Here is a 22,605-nt window from a genome sequence, read left to right on the forward strand (position 1 = left end):
GCCCCCTGGCGGCGGGCGGCCGGAACCGCGGGTTCAGCCAATCGGGTCTCCTAGCGCCGGCCCCGGGGGACACGTGACCACAAGCGGAGCGCCCGGCGCCGCGCGGGCATCCGGGTTCGGCCCCTGCGCGCGGGCACGGCCTCGCGCGGGGGCGGGGCCGAGTCACGTGACGGCGGCGGGGACAGCGGGGACAGCCGGGCCGGGCCCCGCCGGTGACAGCGGCGACAGCCGGGCCGGGCCGCAGTCATGTCGGCCAAGGACCGCATCGAGATCTTCCCCTCGCGGATGTGAGTGTCCGCCGGGACGGGTCGGGGGGATAGCGCCGAGGGGGGAGCGCGGGGGTTCCGTGCCATGCCCGAGGCGGCGGGAGCGGCGGCTGTCGGGGCGCCCAGGGCTCCTCATCGGGGCTCGGCGCTGGGAGTCGTTCCGGCGGTTGTGTGCGCGCTGCGCCGCCGAGCGGGGATCCCCCGGCTCTGTGATGGAGCAGCTGAGGGCCGCTGCTCCTGAACTGGAGATTCTGCTCCCAGGCTCCACAGCAGCTCTGTCAGTCCTCAGAGCGCCGAGGCAGCGCCCGGCACCGAAATGCCGGGTGTGGTATTTAAAATCATGTCCTTACGCAAACCTTACTTTAAAAAGAACAGTTTCTAGAATGTATGTGCAGGAAAAATGGACAAATGGAGCCACAGCTTCCCTTAATTTTGCAACAGACGATAGTGCTGTACGAGAGGTTGGCCATAAAGTGTTAAAAAAGAAGGAAGTAAAGTGCTCCCAGTGTAGTGGACAGTCAGGTAATTTTCCAGATCTAGACAGCAAACTATTTGTCATGAAATCAGATGTCTCCTGAGAAGGCTGAGAAAGCTGCCAACATTGGAACAAATGCAAACAATCAAAACTGGTTTAATAACGTTGTTCAGTTTCTCTTTGGAACCCTCCAGGACAGACAGACTGCTTTAAGGTGAAAGGCTGTTTCAAACCTTCTTGCATAAAAGTGGGTTGATGCCTGGACATAATCTTCATAATAAAAAGGGTGCCTTGCAGGACAGAAAACCTCAAACATGAAATAATAATTATTCACTCTGTATGAGCTCAGAACATATAAAGTAACAGTTTATATGGAAAGATTAACACATTACATGGTAAAGGTTCTGTTTTGAAATTTAGTTTAGAAATAAACTGTTGCATACACAGAAATGAATTATTGCATACACTAAGTCATCTGGTCTCACTCCTGCTCTTTGGTAGTGCTATTTTTCACTCAGTTTGGATGTCCAAGGAGGGGGCACTTCAGTCACTCTTGAAAGCTGTCTGGATTTGTGAGGTCATGTGTCACTGTGGCATGAGGGTGGTCATGTACAAAGGCTTAATATTTACAAGCCCAGTTTCAAACAAGGTGATAGACAATAATGTGGGTGGTGTTCCCAAACGAATGTAAGTTAGAATGGCAAAATAGAGATGACCTGTGTCTGCAACAATTAATTTTGTTAACTGACAGAAAAGGATTTAATGAGGTTTATTTTTCATGTTGGTTCAGGGTTTTTTGGTTTTACAAAGTGGCTTGCTGGTATGAGCCTCTTCTGTGCTGGATATCTTCAGTTCCAGAAACTGCTCAGTTTCCTTGAGAGTAAACAAACTTTGTTTATTGCACTCTAAGAGCAAGTGAGATCTTGCTTGAACTAGAAGGCCAGCCAGTCCCTGGCAGATGGTGAACAGAGCAAACAAGTTAGTTCAAGGTGATGACAGACACCTGCTTGCTGGGGAAGTAAAGTTGCCTTTTTACTCTCTGATTAATTTTTTAAAATCATAAACATTCATAAAGTATTCATGGTTTTCAGTTATACATATTTGGTAGATGTTAATGGAGCTATTCTCATCACATGCCAGTAGATGTGGCCAGTAGTGGATTCCACTGTGTAGATAGAATCTTAATTACACTTATTTTTTCCAAGGTCAGAGAGGAAGTGTGTAAGAACTTGGCTTGAATGGTGTCCTTTGTGCACAGTGGCTGCATGTAGAAAGTAGTACAGTTCCTAATTTCATAAAAAAACCTGTAAGTGTGCTACTGGAATTAAAGCTACAGCTAACTCACTAATATCCCTTTTAAATTGTTGCTGCTTTTGATTGTCTTTAATAACTTGTAAATCTCCTATGCAGCATATGAAGCTAAGGAAAACCAGAATGTAGAAGTGCTGCATCTTCTTGCTCTGTAAAATCAGAACATGGCATCAACAATAATGACCACATGAATAATTTGCTGTGTTGTCTGATTTTAAGCTGACATGGCAGTAAAAAAAAGCAATACCAATATCACAGTGACAGTTGGTATTTGGAGTAGTTTGATTTCTGGTGCTCCTAACTCATGAAGAAAAATGAAAACTCTCCTTTCCTATTATGGAAGCACTGCAGTATGTCTTGTCAATCTTCTATGAGCTTTGACTTCACAGACTTTGTAGTTGTCAGTGATGATGGAGATAGATATAATTTCCCTTGCTTTTAAATGGGAATCTACAATTCTGTCCTGAAGGGGACACCTTGTTTTACCACAACAGTGTTTCTTGGTTGCCTCATAATTTCAGTCATATGCATGTCAGAAAAATTCACAGAAGTTTTTTCCTAGTCCCTTCAGACAATGCAGGATGTTTTTTCTTTATTCCTCTGCTTACCAGGGCTCAGACCATCATGAAGGCTCGTTTGAAAGGAGCCCAAACAGGTCGTAACCTCTTAAAGAAAAAATCTGATGCTTTGACGCTTCGATTCAGGCAGATCCTTAAGAAAATTATTGAGGTAGGTAAACTAGCCTTTGTTTGGCTCACTATTTGAAATCTGTCTGCTCTGTCTGTTGTGCATTCCTGTTCTACTAACTTCATTAGATAGGCTGGAATATAGGACAAATTTCTGGCTAACTGTTTTTTGTGAGACTACTGAGAACACATGAACAGAATTAGGTTTTTTTGGCTGAAATGATACAGGAGCTTGGAAGAGTTAATATTGTTCACCTCTTTCCAGACAGTCTAAGCCTCTGCTTTCTTTGGTGTCCCAAGTTCCCTATCATCTCTTCTATATTACAGGGAATTAGCTGTGATGCTGCCAAATACTTTAGGATTGATATGAACACATTCTGTAGCCCCATTTTTGTTGCTTTATCTGGTTTGAGGGGATACTGCAGATCTATAATGTTTCCTGCATGACTAGGTACACTAGCAAGCAGAAGTTTTGTCCAGATGGGGCTTGTTCTTTTAGGAAGGAACACAGAGTCCTGCTTCTTCCTTTGTAACATGGATGGCAAATCTGAGATAGTCAGTAGAGCCTACTACTTGTTCTGTTCTGGCATATTTGATAGGTTTAGTTGCACTGTTTTAGCTGCAGCTGCTGCAATGTCCATGGTTTGCAGTGGTCCTTTGTTATCACTCTGGCATTGCTTCCTAGACACTGTCTGACACACAAAGGCTGGTGTTTCTCAATAGCAAGGTTTTTAGCTACAAGGGCTACAAATCTGTAAAAACTGGGAAAAAACGGAGTGGGAGGAGCGTGCAGCTTCACAAAGCTGCATATATTTGTATGTTGAAAAACAACTTCAGCTGTGTCATAGGATTCCCTACAATGTGAAAGAAGAGTGTTTTCCTACTGAGCCATGTTACTGTTGTGATTTAACCCCCGTGTAATAGAATTTCATGATTAAGACAAATCTTTTGCTGTTTCTATGAGTTCTACAATGAAACAGCTGAAATATTTCCTTTTTTTTTGCCAGTCACCCGAGAATTACGATTTCCAGTTTGAGAGTAAGCTGTCCATATAGGACTTTCTCATTCTCTTCAATTTCTTCTCTTGATGCTGCTAGTTATTTATCCCGGAAAAGGAGTAACAATGTGCCTTGTATATGCTGCCTTTTTTTTTTTTTTTAAACAGACTAAGATGCTGATGGGTGAGGTGATGAGAGAAGCTGCCTTTTCACTTGCTGAGGCAAAGTTCACAGCAGGAGATTTCAGGTGAGGATTGCTGGGCTTCCATGAGGATGGCCTACCTATGGGAAAGACCTATCAACAAATTATTATTTTCTCTTTTGGAGAAAAAGGTAATTTCTTAAAAGCACCTAAAAAAGGATGATAATGGACAGGATGAACTGAATTGTGTTATATAAAGGTGTGAGACATCACTGGAAGAGGGAGACAACTTGCATGACGAAAACATACATTCCATTGGAAGCTAGATAAGTGGAAAGATTACCAGAATTTTGGTTTTGACTTTGGTTTGAGAAGGTGTTGCTTTTTGCAGCTTGGAATCAAAAACGTAGGGAAGCAAGAATTTATATCAGAGTATTGGACAATTTGTTAATTTGGTCTTGTGAATTTGAGGGACAGATGTGACGTGTGGTATTTTCTGCCAGTAAGTCACACAGTGATTTTACCAGTTCTTCTTACCTGCTACCTTGCTAACCTTTGTCTCACGAGGGCTAGAGAGGGCTGTATGCAAGAGGGGAAACAAATCCTTTTCCTCCAGCAGCATACTTTAATTGTATTTTAATAAATTACAGCTCTGTCTAGGGTTGGTGTAATTCATTCAGGTGTGCATGGGGAAGTGTTTGAGATTCAGCTGATGGTATTACCAAGTAATGGAGAAGGGCCAAGTGACCAGACACAGTAGTAATCTGCATGCTGCTGAAGGAAAGTCTTTTTGCCCTTTCATTTGGATATAGTGCAGTTTCCTGTCCTAACTAGTCACTGTGTTTAGCTATAAACAAGTCAGATTACCCTGTAAGTAAACTGGACTTCAGCAGAGGAGTTGTAGTGACCTGTTCTTGGAAGACCTTAAGTTACTTTGGAATGCTTCAAGATGAATTGTTGTACAAGTCCAAGTTTGTTAATACAGTAGTTAGTGGGTAAATAAACTCATTAATGGTCTGAAAGAACAAATACCTAGAAACTAAAATGAACAAAATGTTGTGGCCTTGGTTTGTATTTAAAGCCTTGAAATTACTTTCACTGTGAAAGAAATCTTACAGGTTGATTAGACTCAATGTTATTAACATAATTTGCCAGGTAACTGGCTAACTTTTCAGCTGTTTAAACTTGATCTAAGACATTTTTAAAGTTACATTTCATAGACTCTGCATCTTTTCCAAACTTTGCTGGAAACCTGTTTCTTTCAAAGCTTCTGTGTTAGCTTTGAAGACTGTGGAATGACTTGCATAGAAAACTGAGCTGACAACACTTTCCAGGTCCTTGCAGCTATTTGATAACTGATTCAACTTGTATATGATGATGAGTTAATGAACCACTTCAACTTTCCTGATTGAGATCTGTGTTTTCTTCCTTACAGTACCACTGTGATCCAAAATGTGAACAAAGCACAAGTCAAGATCAGAGCTAAAAAAGACAATGTAGCAGGTGACTCCTTTCCAGGCCATGAGTACTTCAACTCTTAAGGGAACTGTGATAGGACACTTGGAAATAGGGAGGAATGTATCCAAACACTGTCTCTCTTTTTTCTTACCTACCTAACAGTAGGAACACTTTTAATTTGTTGGTCTGTTCTCATACAGCTGATTTTTATATTTGGTTAGTTACCTCTCATAAAATAAAATTAATGTGTGTAAACTGCAGTCCAATTTCTGAATCTTTGGACAAAGCATAATTTCCATAGAGCTCTACTGGAAAACAGATCAGGAGTTAAGCCTCAAAGGTAAATAAATTTCAAGCAATTGTCTATGAAGAAAACAAGACAGATAAAACAGGATTGAAAGATTAAAATACTCCTTAAGCAAAGGGAACATATTACTAAACAGAAACATAATAAAACTGAATAAACCAGAATATTTCCCTGAACTTTCCATGTGTCTTGATCTCTGCAAACTCAACACAATACTGAAGTTCCGTGTCAGAACCAGAACGACTTAATTGTTCCAAGCTATGTAGGAATATTTTCTAAACAAAGCTTCTGACATTACATAATTAGAAGCAAATGGGGTAAAAGTGAGCTGTACTTAATAAATCTGTAACCCTTTATGTCTCTTACCTGCATTTTTGTTTGCTCCTGTCAGGTGTAACCTTGCCAGTTTTTGAGCATTACCAGGAAGGAGGGGACAGTAAGTACAACCCAATTCTGTTTTTATGTACTTATGGCTATTCCATGCTCATACAGAAATATTGTCATGTCTTAATGGTAAGTCAGTTTACATCACAGACATAGGGTACTTACTTCCTTTGATGCTTTGCCCTGGTCCTGTGACATGGAGGGATTATTAGGGACTTTAACAGATTCTACTTTCCTAAATCAATGAATTTTTCAGATGAGGAGAAGACTTGTATTTCCAGATTTTGAGACTTCTAAGTCTTACTAGAGACATGCACAACATAAACCACTATATAGACAATTTGTTAATGGGCAAAGGCTTTAGCTCCTCACTTGATGAGCTTTTTATATCTCAGTAGTGTGCATTTTTATCTAGTAAGGAAACACTATAATAGCAATAGTAACCATTTTTTTTCAGGCTATGAGCTGACTGGCTTGGCCAGAGGTGGAGAACAGCTGGCTAAGCTGAAGAGGAACTACGCCAAAGCTGTGGAGCTGCTTGTGGAGCTGGCCTCATTACAGGTTGGTGGGAGTTAAAAAAAACAGGATCATTGGTTTCTCACTTTGCTAAAATGAAAGTTGTCATCTCTCAGTAGTTATTACTTAATTAGTGCTGTACTAAGTTGCAAACCTTTTTTAGCCGTATTACTGCATCAGAGAAATCCTTATTCTTTAATGCTAAGAATAAACTATTTTGGAGAGTTGGTATTTATAACCACTAATATGCAGTATTGAGTGTGCTAGTGACATTAGTAGAAAACATTCTGCTTTTATCAAGGACATAGTTTGTAAAGCTACATTATACAGTTGGCTTTCAAGTGCTATCTGGTTTTGTGTAGAGAATTGGTGGAAATGTTGAATTTGTCTTGTTATGTATTAATTATTTAATTCCATTCCGTCAGACATCCTTTATTACTTTGGATGAAGCCATTAAAATAACAAACAGACGTGTGAATGCAATTGAACATGGTGAGTATTTTTCCATTGGGGATGCATAACCTTTTTCAGTCTCTATGCAAGATGAGGAGCAGGGTCAAGGAAGCCACTCTTTCTCATTGGAACATGCCACCAGTTCAAGAATGCTTTCTAGAAAGCATTACAATTAAGCATATTGAAAAGAAAGAAAAAAAATTAAAAGCCCAGTGGAATGGACTGGAGGACACAGAGATAAATGAATAGGCAAACATGAGAAAGTAATCAAGAAATTGTATTAAGAATCTACAGGACAAAAGTTTCACAAACATTCTGCAGTCCCTGCTAGTGACTTTGAATTAACTGATGAAGCCTGTTGACTAGAAGCAAAAGGTACAATGTTTCTATGTGTTAAGATGTTCCAATAGCTAGCATAATAAACTTCAAATAACTAAAGTATATTTAACTTTAAATCACTCTTACAAACTTTAAAACTGTAATGGTGGTGCCCAGTGGAGAGGCTGGTGACTTCTTGGTTTTGCATGGGACAGTCCTTATGTCAATATGCTGGTATTTTCCTTTAATCTGAATTCTTTTTTCTTCATGTTCTTGTTCGTAAGTTTGTTTATTGACATTTCTTAAGTACTACTACAATCCCAGTATTGGCTGTGATTCATTTTGCTTCAGTGTCCAGAGTGCTTTGATTGTTTCAAGTTGCTGAGTTTTGATGTCCTGGATTTAATAATTTTTGCATGTACACAATAATGTCTTTCAGTCCATGTTTCCAAATCATCCTTTTCCATGGTTTTTCACAGACTGACTTCTTTGAACATACAGGCCTTAACTGCAGCTTACCACTGAGAATTTGACTTAAAAAAGGTTTCCTCTGCAGCCTTCCAAATAATTTGGTAGTACTGATAACAGGTTTCTTCTTTCAGCAAATGATTCTGACACAGAGCTTGTTCAGTTTGGTGTTAAAGCTGTGTTTAGTGTCTTTTGTGATTGTGTTGTGTTTGAGTATTTGTTTTCATGATGGCCTTTTTAAACAGAGAATTCTGAGTAAAGATGCTACACTGAACAGAAGTCTCTGAAACAATGTGAAGGAAGAACATACTTTTAGTTCAAATTTTGCCCACTTCCCAGGACTTTTTTATATTTTGTGTACTTGTCCATCAGGAAATAATATGATCTTCCATGAAAGACATAGAGTTCCCTTAGCCAAAAGAATTACTACATTGACTTCAAACAACATCTGTACACTGTATTAGATAACTTCCTGGCTAATAAACAGCAGACCTAACTTCCTTATTTATATGTTTTTAGTGATTATTCCCAGGATTGAGCGTACTCTTTCTTATATCATCACAGAACTGGATGAACGAGAACGAGAGGAGTTCTACAGGTAAAAGATTAGTCAAAAGACTAGACTGGTCTCTTCCTAAAATAGACCATTCCTCAGAAAGGAGTTAGGAGAACTGTTCACCACATCTGGTAGCAAACATTGTTAAACATGACATCATTGTTACTGCACTTTTTTTTTCCAGAGCTGGGCACTCAGAGCCCACCAATTACTTGTCTGAAAGTTATAAATAAAGTCAGTGGTCTGGGCTATCCAAAACAAAAAGGTCAAACCTGAAATGAATGAAAGAGGAATGAACTTGATTAAAAACAAGCAGAATAGTATTATGCAGTGTTTAAGGTCAAGAATATAATTTATAGTTTGGTTAAGTTTTTCAATTGCAGCGGCTAGCAATAAAAGCCTTTTATTTTTGCCATTTTGCCAAATTTGGTATTTATTACAGAATTTTTGTTTCCTGTGGAACTTTTCCAGGTAGCTTTATCAAATCCAACTTGTATAGCATAGCTACTAATCTGTTGTATGAAAACACATTTGCTTCACAGATAAATCTGCATTTCTCTTTACAGGCTTAAAAAGATCCAGGAAAAGAAAAAAGTCTTGAAAGAAAAGTCTGATCAAGAGCGGGAGCTGCGGAGGGCTGCTGGTGGGGAAAGTGAGCCAGCCAATCTCTTAGCAGAAGAGAAGGATGAAGACCTCCTCTTTGAGTAACCCTGCACAGTTGGTGTATATGGAGCAGGGGACCCAAGATACAGAATGTCCAGTTGCAATGTAATTCAAGACATGTTGCCTCCAAGATACTTATGTGGCTTCTCATTTGGTGTCCAAGTCTTGAGTTGAATGGATTGTGGATTTCTCCTGGGAGATTAGAAATCTGGGAACTTAACTCCAGCATAAGAGGAAAGGCAGAAATGGGTCAGATGCTTTATTATCAGGAAAGCCTTCTTATTCCATGTTCAGCCTGTTCCTTCACTTAGTAGGAATGACTGTTAATAGCTGTATTTTTTTGAAGGATGGCTCTGGATTTGCCTAATCAGATTAATCTAATTGCTCCCCTTCCTAAGTACAAGCAGAGAAAAATGTTACTTAGGGAGGAAGATGCATGTGATATTCTTTGCTGCTGAACTAGTAACATTCAAGTTGCTTAGAGCCAGTATTGGCACAGCTGAAAAATGCCTCTAAAGGGAACTCTAGTTTTCTAACCTGTTCATGAAATCCACAGTCTTCTGTGATATATTTTTGTTGCACGATTGTTACCGTTGGCCTAAAATAGCCACCGTTTTAATTAGAGGTTCTGCCAACTTGTGTACTGCCTATGCTTGAAACAAGTGTAAATTTAAACTGCTAAAGTACCTGGTGTCCAGCTCTAATTGCTAGAAGATGACAGTCTTAAAAGCTTGTTGTGTTGATTTCAAAATAAAACCTCTGCTTCACCCTTTACCCCGACATGGAAACCACACTGAGCGCATCTCTTACAGCCTGTGCTCACATTTACTTAATCTTTAATCTTTACTGCTACATATAAGTAACTAAGGAGATGTGGCTCCCTCCTCCTAAAGCACATAGAAACAGCCATCTAGCTAGATGTAGCTACGTTGCTGTAAATCTTCATTGCTTCAGTAGGCTGGCAAGCAAAGCAGGGTTGAATGTACAGCAATCCATCCTTCCTGCAATTCTCATGTCCAAGGTTGCTGAGTGGAGTCCAGTAGAGTGGCTAATCAGCAGGCTATCACCCTGCTCAGTTTGAAGAACTTATTTCCTAAAGACATGAGCACAGAATCACTTAGGTTGTAAAAGACCTCTAAGATCATTGAGTCCAACCTCTGACCAGTCACCACCTTGTCAGTCCACTGCACTAAGTGCCACGTCCATTCCTTTAACACAATGGTTGTGTTCTTTTTCTTGAAGACACTGGTTTGCAATCAGCAAACCCAGAACTAATCGTAGTTCATGGTTTCTACTACTACAAGTCTAATCTATTCAAGGTAAGCATCTTCTTTCAAACATGATCTAGCACTTAACTGTAGATGAAAGGTAACTGCAAGGAATAAATTTCTACTAACACCTTTAAAAATAATTTTAGAATTGTATGAATAATAAGGTCATTTCTCTTGTGAAGCTGCAGACAGCACAGCTGAATACTAAGTCCATAGTCTGTTGTAAGATACAGATCAAGCTACAGATCAAGAAAGAGAGACACTGGAGCTCTGCAGACCTGTTGTAGCCTCTCCCACAGGATGGATGATGTCAGAAGGCGCACACAACATTCTGTAGGGCACTAATGGGTCACAGAATGTTTCACACATCCACCAAAGTGGCAGAAAGAAGACTCCCAAGATTCACTACAAGAAGTAAAATTGTATAGTGATTTATTTTAAATCTAGAAATATTTTACATTTTTACATTAGTGTGCAGTTCATGATGTCTCAAAATACAGAGTGCGGATACATGTATAAAAGTACAATGTGGGGCTAACCACAGGTCTCAGTTAAGTTACCTCAATTCTTTAAGGCATGGAACCCCCCCCATCTAAAATTTTAAAAGTCATATTTAATTACATTCAAAAATTCTTTTCTGCAATTCATTTAATATTTATTTTTAATTAAATCTGGACTGGTAAAAATGCAGATACCATTATTTCAGTCTGATACAGTTCACTACAAAGCCTGGGATAAGGTTGAAGAGTTTTACCAGTGAAGTCTATGTATGCTCTTTTATTCTCGAGGGAACTAGCACACATTCTTCATAAACAAGACGGAATAATTTCTTACACAAGGTAGTTCCAGGTCCAATCTAGCAGCAGATGGACATCCAGATACATATTTCAGTGCTGCTCAGGCTCTTCCCTTCTGCAGGATGCAAAGCTAACACCAGTTAAAAGATACCATAGCACCTCTCTATGGATGTCAGTGACTTCTGTGTGCCTTGGGAATTGAGAGAGTAGAGCTGAACTTCAAGCAATATGCTCTAAGTCTACATTCAAAAGCTCATTTGTATAAAAACAGATTCTGTACACCATTTCAGAAAAACCAGGGAGACAAATGTCAATGAAATAACATGAATGGCATGATTTGCTGAGACTGATGCTGCCTATAAACACTGAATACCTAAGGAGGTTCAGCAACCACCTTGAGCTGATTGTGACTGGCAGAATTTGGACAGCACCTACATAGCTGAGCTAGGTTAACCTTTCTCAGCATATTCTACTGCATTCCACCTTCTTGTCCAGAAACATTCAAACCCAAAAGCCTAACACATCATCAAAAGCCATAATCATCTTTCTTTGAAAAGGGTAGAATCAATACAGTTTTTCCAATATACCTGAAGACTGTTTTTGTCATAAACTACGGATGAAACTGAGAACATGCCTGCAATGTGAGGCAAAAAGCTGTAATTTGAATATCCAGCCCTTAGGCCAACAGTAGCACAGTATTATTTCTAACATTGACTTGAACTAAGATACTCAAGTTTCCACCCCATTTTCTTTCTGAAGCATCATTACTTATCCCCACTACTTGCTTAATTGCTACTCAGCCCTAAGTATTAATTAAACCAGCAAATAATTTTGCTTTCTAGCAAGACAGGAATGCACTCTATACTTCAATTTTTTAATACAAAAATGTACTGATTATTAGTTCAGTACCTAGGACAGTTATCTGACAATTTCTTTATATCTGCTCTATACTTTGAGCCCTTTAACGGTGGGTGTGAATTTGTTCCACTAACATTTAAAGAAGAATATATGCAAGACAGAATGGAAAACAGTAACTATTTTATCCTTCAACATTAGACAGGAGTGAACTACACATTGACATAACTCCAGTGTTTTACCTATAGGAACAAAGAAACGCTATGGCTAAAAGAAATATTCACAGTTAAGGTTCTTTGTGCTACCCAAACCCAAACCAGCCACGATACTACTATTCATTTAGTGTCAGCAACAACAGCCCTACTGCAGATGCACAGCCACAGTAGTTATACTTTCACAGCCAGAATCATTTGAGCATGCAGAGATGTTCCCACCTGCTTTGTGAAACATATTAGGATACAGACCTTACCTTTTGTTCCCTTGTTTCAAGTTTTTTGTTTTAATCGCTAAAAATATTCCCCTTTCTTGTGACTTCTCAGTCAGTTACCAGTGTTTTACACATATTTTCACTGCAGTACTGAGCAAATGCAGGACAATATGATGGCTAGTGAATTATAATACTCATAACACAGTAGCTACATTCAGCTATTTTAATTCCAGTTAGTTGTCCATTAGTCCAACAGCCACAACATGAACCATTTGCAGAGATTAAAAAACCCCACTGTCTTCCCATGTTCAGCACATCAGTCTGTATTAGTCAGTATTCTGTTATAAAACATGAGAATTTTAGTTGACTTTCAAGCAGCATGTCTTATAACTAAATATTTTCACAAAAATATAACCTCTGCCTTTCTATGTCTACAGGTCTGTGAAAAACAGCATCTCCAATCAGTCAGTATGTTTTAAAGAAAATAGCATAAAAATATCACATCTAGAAGTTCAATATAATAGTCATCTTTGATTGGACCTAAAATTACTGTGCAGTCAAATCTGATTTTAAAAGTCTGACTAAAAAGACACAAGGATTGAAATATTTACATTATACACATGTTTCAATTACAGTGCTATTAGAAAGTGGAATGTTTGAGAAATAAAGTATTAACTCAAGCCTCACAGGGCAGCTCCAGACCAGAGCAGCATCTTCATTCTGGGTATTTTTTTGAACAGGAGAGGTTTGTCATTGGTATTTTTCACGTGTAGATTATTTCTCTGCCCAGTGATCTGCAGAGTTATGCTCCTGAACTAGCATCATGTCCCACAAAGTCATTAAGTTAAGTGTTAAATAACATTCATATTTATAACTATGTGACAGCATGGACTATATATATATATACACACAAACACACTTAAAATCTTTGTCAGAAGGGTGATTCTAAGTTAAAAAAAGTGGATTTATGTATAAAAGTAGTTGCTAGAAAAAAAAAAATCTATCTAAAGCTTTAGAATTTAGTACTGACATGGTCTCCATTTCTAGACCACAGAGAAAGAAAACTTGTACAATCTTTCAATCAGTTAAACTGGCTCACAAACTGACTCACAGCGTATTTTTCAGTAATACGCAATTTCACTGGCATAGGATGCTGCCACTAAAGCTCACATGCATTTATACTAGAATTGGGCAGAACTACACATGATCTGCTTGGAAAGGTAACTAGATTGAAGTTCATTTGTCCCTTGGAACTGCTCTCATCGAAGCCAGGTGGAGGGCACCCACTGGGGTTCTGTGTCGAGCTTATTTATTAACCGGAGTAACTCTTGATACGCCTTATCAAGATCAGAATTCACAATTGCTGTATCAAAGTAGTGGCCATTGTTCTGTTCCATCTCCCTTGTCTTCTCTATGATTTCTCTCAGTTCTTCTGGCTGCAATCAGAAACAGAGTTAGTGTAGGTGTGTATGCCTCTCCTCCACAGTAACAGTAGGGAAATGGAACAACTCTTTTTTTTTTTACACAAACACTCATGGTGTTGCTATTGGCTGTTGAAAAGTTTGCAGGAACACTCAACCGTGATTCCTATTTGAAAGCTAAGGGTGTTCAAGAGAATCCTGACTGATTGGCCATGAGTGGCAAAGAGTAAATAACTGCCCAGGCTGAAGGAGGAAGATCCAGCACTGCTCATTGCACAACACTGATCTCACTGAAGGAGACTGGAGATGGCCGAGGTGGTGTAAGACAATCTGAACCGTGCAGAACAAGACAGTGTTCTGCTGCCACTACCAACACCTAGCAGCCAAAGGAGACAGCTGGCACTGGTGACAAGTGCTCAGTACACAGCAGTGAGAGCCACACACAGTGAGAGTTACACATTTAAGTTGACCAAATCACCGTAACATTAGCTGAATAACATTGCAGAAATATGGAAAACACCATTTGGGAGCTAGAAGGGAATATGTCAAAAGCAAGAATATTGTAGTGTAGATAAATGATACAAAGGCAGAAGTAGAAATGTTTTGATTTCAGAATTTTTCTTACACTTATTTTCTAAAAGTGTTTATTTTTCTCAATTTATTTTTATAGTGTATAAAGAAACATTCAGGTATAATTTTTGAGTTAACATTCTAGGGAGGACATTTCAAAAGGAACTTCAGGCCATTAGGACTTTTTTCTTAGTCATTACACACTCTCGAAAAATCAGAGCAACATTCGGGCATACATGCAAGAAACATTCTTTTCTTTATCAGAGAAGGGGTTTAACTCCGTAGCATGTACCCAACTGAAATAAATACAACTCCAATAAAATTAATCAGAAAGAAAACAGGCACAGTGTAGCAACAAGAAATACATTCTTTTTTTCTGCAAAGAGATTCCTTAACTACTGCAATAAAAATCCAGAACATACATAAGATGCAATATTTATATAAAATAAAGTTTCCTTCATTGCATAAACATGAAGGAGTAAACACCCATTTAAAGACTATGATTATATTTGACTCAGAGGCCAGGGGAGGAAAGGAAATTTCCTCTGTTTCAACATTTGGACTTTAATGGACCTTTAAATCTTGCACACAAGTAATAAATCACCCTTGCATCAAACAAGGAGAGCAAAACAACACAGCCACAGATCCCAGTGAGTGTCCAACAGCTGTGTCAAGAATAGCTGTGAGTTATGCTGGGAAGATTGTTTTTCCTTCATATGAACTGCATTATGCTCAATCAGTACTTTGAAGTTACTGTGGTGGCAAAGGGCTCTCACCAGTCACTAAAGGATAGATTTCAGTTAAAAAGCTGATGATGAACCTATTGCACTGCCTGAGCAGTAAGTACTTGGTATACCATAGCCTGATAAAGAACTTTTCTGAGCTTTCAGATGTCCTGGTTTAATCTTTGGCTTTTAAGTCCATTCTGCAGAACTAACTTCTGAGTAACTAAATAATCTCTTAAACTCAGATCTTGGACATGACTGGTTAAAAATGAAGAGTGATTCCCACAAGATCAAGCATTAAAACAATTTTATATGAAGAGTTCTGGATAAAGTAAATGCTTTTCCAAAGGCAGGTATGTTGTGAAATGAAAACTGGTAATCCTTTGCTCCATAGAATTACTCCCAGGTTTACTTGAGGACAAAACTGGGTATTCCACAGTTTTGAAATAAAAGGTCGTGGTTTTGTACCCGAATACAGGGACCCCAGTGCAGACACACTGTGCCCCAGATTACTGAATCAGCAGTGCATTCTTTTGTCTAATACCTCTCACATCTCTTTAGACAAAAAGCATCCTGGATGAACTCTTTCCTTAGCATGGTCTGGCTACCAACCTGCAGCACAGCTACACTGGTTCGCTGCAGTGTAACTGCCAGTACCATTGCTGTGTCTCCATCCCAAGGAAGGAGTATGTGCATTTGCTCAGCAAACCCAGCATGGTTTCAGAAGAAGTTAAGACACCTTACCTTAGGGTTTTTCCCTTCTTTGGCCAATAAAGCACGTAGTCGCTCTTGTGATGGTGGTGCAACAAATATAATATATGGCTTCAAGTCAGAGTTACGTAGTGTTTTCAGTGACTGCAAAAATAGGATTAAATATTTAACAGTTCCACCCAGAAAAAGGGCATTTATTGATGTACTATTCACATGCTATAATTGATAATATACTTCTCAAACACAACAACTGTACAATTTATTAACAGAATTAACTGTAGAAATATTCAGACTTCAGACACTGTTTCCTATTAAATTTATATTCCAATATTTTTCAGCTTCATGAAACTTAACTATTTAGTTTGTTCAAGAATATTCTTCATAACTGAACTGAAGGAACAGATCTTTTGGTATCCAAAAGCAATAAAAAAGTCAGCTACATTGAACTAAATGTCTTACAATGCTAAGTAAAGGTATCAGCTTTGAACAGAGAGGAGTCTTTAAGTATTAGTTTAATATAAAAATTAGAGTTTAACCTTTTCTGTTTTGAATATTAAAATACAAGGTATCAGATGTACTATTACTCTATGTGCAGTATTCTGTTTTGTCAGGTTTGTCTTGGGATAAACAACTTGTCTCTGAGATAAATTTTTATAACCACAGAATTAGATACATTTTTAAAGAGCTATGAATTTTCATCTCATGACATGCTTTGCAATACTCATGAGCTATGCTAGTAAAGTATCACATGGTCCCAGCTTGTGATGACTAATTATAGCTTCAATACTACTAGATTTTAGTGATATGGCTGAGTTTTAGGGCTTCTTTTGCAGCATCTACAACAGCAGCAGACCTCATACATATTGTATGTATCAGAAAACAGGCTCCATTCCAAGACTCAGCCTCTTACCATGTTTGACTAAATTTCCAAACTGAGGTATGCAAGCATAGTTTTTCTCTTCATAACCAAAAGGTCACAGCTAAATGGTTTTTAAATACTGTTGATGTGATGTAGTTTATTTCAGAACTCTATTTGGAAACTGCACATTCCTGAAATACAATTTCCAAGTATAATCACAAACAATGTCCTCTTGATCTTCAAAAGCCCCAGAAATCACTGAGTAACTGGAAGATGGAGAGACACAGATCTTATTTTAATTAATTTTTAAATTTAGATGGTTTCCAGATACTTAAAGCTGGTGAAAACTAAGGCCCCTATCACCTGCATCACAGATAAAGATATGCATATTAGCAAACAAGGAACTGAACAGAGTCAACTGAGCATCACTGAAAGAAAACCTGGCATAAACATGAATATGGATCTTGAAAACACACTAATTTTATAAACCAGACAGAGCTCTACAGCTATTCACAGTAGCTTCTACAATTAAAACATGACAGGCAAGAGCTTTGCCATACCTGGGTATGAAGATTTAAAAGGCATATCTTGCCCGAGTTGATGACTTGCCGCACGGAGTCTATGCTTGTACCGTAGAGGTTCTTCTCAAACTCTCCATATTCAATGAACTTCCCTGCAGCTATGTCACTCTCAAATGCCTGTCTGGAGATGAAATGATAATCCCTGCCAGCTGCTTCAGTCTCTCGCCTACTCCGAGTAGTATCTACAAAAAAGAAATTGAGACGGTGATACACGTATAGAATTGAAGAAAAGAAAGTGTTTTTCTCTTAGCAGGGATATTGCTAATCATGCAAACATACCCCCCATACCCTCCCCAACCTAGTAGAGGAAATATCCATGAAATCTGTGTATTTCGTTTTCTACAATAAATGTCCTTGGTCAGGTTAAGTTGTCAAACTCAATTCAGAGGTCTCTCTTACATTATCTAGAGGGAGAAAACAGTCAGCTACAAAAGGAATAGTTTTAACTGCAGTTGTGTTCTGTATGTGAAAACAGCTATTAATTGTTGTTCAACAAATATATATTGCTACATTGTTTGTAAACGCAATCTAGAGTACATTAGACATTAAAAATACAATATTCAGTGAAATACAAGTGGTTTGGGAGGGCACTAAAGCCACCGCCATCTAAATATAAATTTACACAGGACATTTGATTAAAAAATTTTTGCCCAATATAATATTGCCTGGTTTCTTTCTGAACCTCTGTAACTCACTCAAATTTTGTTCAAACCAATATAAATGCGTGTCTTATAGTGCCTCCAGAACACTGTTTGTAACACTGGATTTGCATTAACTTCCCTTCTTTCAAGAGCTCAATATATCCTGTGCCAAACCCCCAAGCTCCTAATTACTATTTCCAACACAACAGGATTAGTCTGCAGCCAAGGTTCAGAATGAGGAACCTTATCTGCTGTCACACTCACGGGGCACAGCAGAGGCGAAGCGATCCACTTCGTTATTCATCAGCCTCTGCCGCAGCTCATTCTGGCCACAGTTCTGGGGGCCAATCAGAACAATGGGACGTTTCCTATTTGCTGGCTGATGGTACAGTGACATTTCCTCGTAGGTCAAAATTTCCTCATTGTCATAATCTTCAGAGAGAACAATGAAACAGTCACAAGGTACTCTACTGCCAGATCCATGTATTGCTTGTCATCAGTGCATGCAGTATCAGATTTCAGACAGTTCCTGACTCTGCACAGACTCTTACTCTGAGTCACCAATGCAACAGAACCCCAAAGATCATCATGTGCCCAGTAAGATGAGAATTTTTTCCCTTTCTTGGGAAAAAAAAAAGGTTTCCACTGACTACTCTTCATATAACTAGTGGCATAAACCCAAGAAACAACTTTTTTTGCCAAAAAACCCCAGTTTCTAGTACAAGATTAACACTTTATACCCACTGGCAGCAACCATCATCCCAATCTCAAAGTACTTTTGTAAGAAAGTAAGTATTAGTAGCCTATAAAATCTGTCAAGAAAGTTTCCATTAATGAAATATAATTATGCAGTGATTACAAAGCTGTAATAAATTGGTTCATCATTGTAAAATTATGAGTGCTTCAATGCCTAAAAAGAACTATGTATTTCTTTCTCTTATCATCTGATCTTTAATAAAGACACTAAATGACCTTACAAGTCCTTTCACTTTAACATCTTTCACTGAATGCTACAACACAACACAGTATTACTTACACAGAACTTACTGCTAGCATTTCTAACATCAGATCCTAAATTTCAGCATTCTCAACTCTTCCCAAGGCTGTTTGCAGAATCTTTTATAGTTGTTTATATTTACACACTGTACAAAAGTTGTTCCTTACCATCATTTTTATTTGCATTGTATAAAACCTTTTTCCGCTTCTTTTTGTTTTTCTTTGCACACCAGAGTTTTCCTAACCAAAATAAAAATTATGACAATCAAACACCCATACAACAAAAATCTTCCTATTCTGCTCATGTTTTGGGTCTTTAAAGTGGAGAATTTATTCTGCAGTTTTGAAAAGGTATAATATCCTTTTGTTGATTACAATGCTTTGGTGTATTAAGCAAATGTCAAGGACTTCAAGTCATGGCAGGTAAAATTCTTTACGACAAAAGGGGCTTTCTAAATTCTCTACATCATTCTAATTACATCACACATAGTTGTAAAAAACCCACGGGATTTATACAACAAGGTGTTAAATTCAGACTTGTATTTACATGAAGAATTTCACAGAATCATCCCACTTGTATTACAAAAAAATACACCAGTAGAATGTTCTACAACTCCACCATGACAAGGTTCCATATAACACTAATTAACACTGCTACAGGAGATTTTATCTTTTAACTTGGGAAGCATATATCCCACCTGATTTTTCAGGCTCCTTGTCTTCTTCTATGGTTTGCTTCATTGCTTCTCTTTGTTGCTGAAAGCTTTTCCCTTGAAGCATTAAAAAAAGCACAAGAGTCATTAACATTTAGAAATCATTTCCATGCTTTTTCATCATGACTTACTCATTTGACTCTTTCCCAAGTTTTTACATCTCTGAAGGTTCCTAGTAGAATGCAACACACAAAAGAAATTTTAAAAGAGAAACCAGAATTGCTGCAAAACTGATTTATTACTTCAAAAATAAATTCATCAAGAGACACTTGCAGAGAATTTGTAGTATACTAGAGAGTTTTGCCTGGAAAAGTGAAAGTACTAGAAAGAGTAAGTTTCCTCACTGTGATGATGTAATTTTCTAATTATTTTTGTATGTCAAATGTATTCTATTTATATTCAATATTTTGAACTTCGATTTAAAAAATATTGGCCTGTATTTAAATCAGTGTTCCTCTCAACTTCTTGAAGCATCATAAAGTTAGTGTGATATTTTATGGAATTTGAAAAGTCTTTTGTTCACTGTGTTTAACAGAGCAGCAGGTCTTCAGTTAACTAGGCTGCAGTACCTTTGCTATTGCAATGCAAAAATTATGAACAGACTTCAGTGTCTGAAAACCCTGTTACTGGAAGGTCCTCAACAGCGAGAAAGGAAATCTGACTGTCACTGGTAACTGAAGCCCTTTGTTAAGGGAAAACATGCTGAAAAGTGACCATAAATAGGTACTGTATCAAGTAGTTTATTTGAAAAAGGTAGGAAACCTCAGAGCTGTGCCCATCTCCGGAGAACAAGTGGGCTGCAGTCCTACAATCTCTGCTGCAGCCAGCAGAGGGAACTCCGAATCTGCAGAGTCCCCGTGGTGGAGGAATAAAGGAAGAGGAGAGCAGCTCCTGGAAGGGGCAGTGAAAGCAGTAGCTTTACTCTGTGTTTAACTCCAGACATGGTAATGCCCAACAGTAGGCTCTGTTGCAAATGGTTCAAAGACACAGGTATGTTTAAGGCAACAGATATTAAAGAGCACACAAGTCTTTGAAAACCCATGCATTGCTCTTGTGTGGCTATAACTAACTTGACTGATTCTCAAGCTTTTTCAAGAGCTTTATTTACCAGGGATAAGGCCTGCCAATGGCTGATTATCTTCATCTCCATCTCTGTAAGCCTGCCACCAGTTTGGATCTTCTTGACTGATCACATGGAGTATGTCTCCTTTTTGAAAAGACAGGCCTAATTCTCGGCAGGGGACGTAAGGGTCATCAGAAGGATCGTAGTCAAAATGCGCTTTCACGTGTATCTGTAGGAGATAGAACGTTAAAACAAAAGAAGAACAGCAACAGCCCTGTGACTTCTGAAGAATCAAACCTTGTCTTTCTGTGATTGCATTAGAGCTACGATAGATAAAAACTCCAAGCTTCTATAGAATGGAAACTTTATATGGGGCATACAGGAGGTGCTGGAATAGAATCATTAGGTTAGCAATGGAAAAGACACAGCTGTGCTAGGTTGGGTGGAAAGGCTTGAATTTAAAATGCAATTTCCTCACCATTGTAGGAGATAATTCCCCCCCAGCTACTGATTTAAGTTGTCTGCATTCAAAAATTATCAGATGTATTCTGATTGGTTAAAGCACCTAATAAATACACAGGCTGAAGCCCATTAGCTGGGCCTTCAGTTAAGTTTCACCTGTATTTTATCACTAATCATTAATGTCTGGGCATTCATTCTTCAAACTGTTAAAGCTATCTTTTCCTCCAAAAGCATATTTACAAGTTTCGACAATCCAAATTTTTTAATAGATACATATATATAGATAAAACACAGAAATTAAAAATAAGAAGCTCAGAACCACAAGAAGTTCTACTTTTACAATTTCTTTCAGAAACTGAGTTAAAATCGTACTCAGCGTTTTGGTTTAAGCTCATTAATAATTTTCAACAATTAATTCAGGGGTTAGTCTGATAACAATTAAAATCAATTTAAATGGCTACATTTTGGGTTTGTTCCACAGTGTAAAGGACCTGCAGAAGGACTTCTTACACACTACTAGTAAAACCAAGTACATCCCACCAAGCACAGAGCTACTTACAACGGTCTCCTTCGCAGGAGGTGGCTTGCTCTGCTGACTGGGAATCAATACGAAGGTCAGAGTACCGTGCATGTCAGCCTGAGAGGAAAAATAGATTCTTCATATATAGTGTCAAAATATGGTTTAAGGTTAAGAATTTTAATAAATAATACATTTTAGAGAGTGCTTTAAAAATTCCCATTAGAAGTTGTCCCTAACAGCGCATCATCTACCCTTTAGCTGGTTTAAAATATATAATACAGATACAGACAAAGTGGTTCAGTAAGACTATAAAGCTAAATGTTGATACTCAGATTTTAAAAACCCAGTTTTCTTGAATACAAACTGTTTCTATTTGAAATGGAGCAACTGCTGTTATGTCAAGCAGAGACTTAGGAGAAATGGATAATACTCTCTTGTTCTGTTCAACAATACCAACAAGTGGGTCTACACAGGAATGAAAAAATATATTAAAAATATGCAATTTTTCTAGAATTGTTTAAATGGAACAGTGCTTTCAAATTTAAGAATTTCTACAACAATTTTATGCTGTTAGCATTAGTAAAGAACACAAAACACTGCTTAAAAACTTAGCTAACATACTCAAATCTTACATGTGTAAAGTGTTCAATACCAACACTAGCCATCCTTGTTAAGAAAGTAGAACATAATGTTATCTTTATCTTCTTTGCTTACATACTTCCATTTGCAGAATGTGTTTGCACACATAAAAAATATCTTGATGAAGTGCAAGTGAAAACCTGTGACAAAGCCTACAGGTGTTTCACTTTGTATACACTATTCTACAAAATGTAACACAACATTTTGTCCTGTATAAAACAAGAAAATACATGTATCTTGAAAAATTCAAAACTAAGGCTTAAATAAAGTAAATGTAACTTGAATATAACATGATGAGGCTGCAAGAAAGGAAAGGCCATGATTTTCAGTCAGCATGCATAGTTCCACGAGGA

General features: G+C 38.2%; 2 protein-coding genes across 4 annotated transcripts in view; one reads left to right on the forward strand and one right to left on the reverse strand.

The window, feature by feature from the left end:
- Positions 1–142: 142 nt before the first annotated feature.
- Positions 143–9,775, forward strand: ATP6V1D (ATPase H+ transporting V1 subunit D). The gene is made up of 9 exons (XM_005520353.2): positions 143–287; positions 2,664–2,781; positions 3,904–3,983; positions 5,314–5,381; positions 6,035–6,079; positions 6,485–6,588; positions 6,969–7,035; positions 8,302–8,380; positions 8,905–9,775. Exons 1-9 carry the CDS (start codon positions 247–249, stop codon positions 9,044–9,046), a joined length of 744 nt encoding a protein of 247 aa, XP_005520410.1. The 5' UTR covers positions 143–246; the 3' UTR covers positions 9,047–9,775.
- A 912-nt stretch (positions 9,776–10,687) lies between these two features.
- Positions 10,688–22,605, reverse strand: part of PALS1 (protein associated with LIN7 1, MAGUK p55 family member) — a 55,743-nt gene continuing 43,825 nt past the window's right edge. For all 3 annotated transcript variants that reach the window (XM_005520352.3, XM_014249874.2, XM_088057320.1), the window contains 8 exons: positions 21,653–21,730; positions 20,677–20,860; positions 19,554–19,625; positions 19,024–19,095; positions 18,124–18,291; positions 17,198–17,400; positions 15,812–15,922; positions 10,688–13,787 (listed from right to left, as the gene is read on the reverse strand). In XM_005520352.3, coding sequence (XP_005520409.1) covers positions 13,611–13,787; positions 15,812–15,922; positions 17,198–17,400; positions 18,124–18,291; positions 19,024–19,095; positions 19,554–19,625; positions 20,677–20,860; positions 21,653–21,730 — 1,065 coding nt within the window. In that variant the 3' untranslated portion in view covers positions 10,688–13,610. The remainder of the gene's footprint in view (positions 13,788–15,811; positions 15,923–17,197; positions 17,401–18,123; positions 18,292–19,023; positions 19,096–19,553; positions 19,626–20,676; positions 20,861–21,652; positions 21,731–22,605) is intronic.

Source organism: Pseudopodoces humilis, chromosome 7, assembly GCF_049639895.1.
Source record: "Pseudopodoces humilis isolate 2021_Gansu_Grassland_sample_001 chromosome 7, ASM4963989v1, whole genome shotgun sequence".
NCBI lineage: Eukaryota > Metazoa > Chordata > Aves > Passeriformes > Paridae > Pseudopodoces > Pseudopodoces humilis.

Bases quoted from the DNA above. Each gene is read 5' to 3' on its own strand.
- ATP6V1D (XM_005520353.2), top strand. From the start codon at position 247: ATGTCGGCCAAGGACCGCATCGAGATCTTCCCCTCGCGGAT. The intron at 288-2,663 runs GTGAGTGTCCGC...TCTGCTTACCAG, and splicing joins GAGATCTTCCCCTCGCGGAT to GGCTCAGACCATCATGAAGG. The intron at 3,984-5,313 runs GTGAGGATTGCT...TCTTCCTTACAG, and splicing joins TTCACAGCAGGAGATTTCAG to TACCACTGTGATCCAAAATG.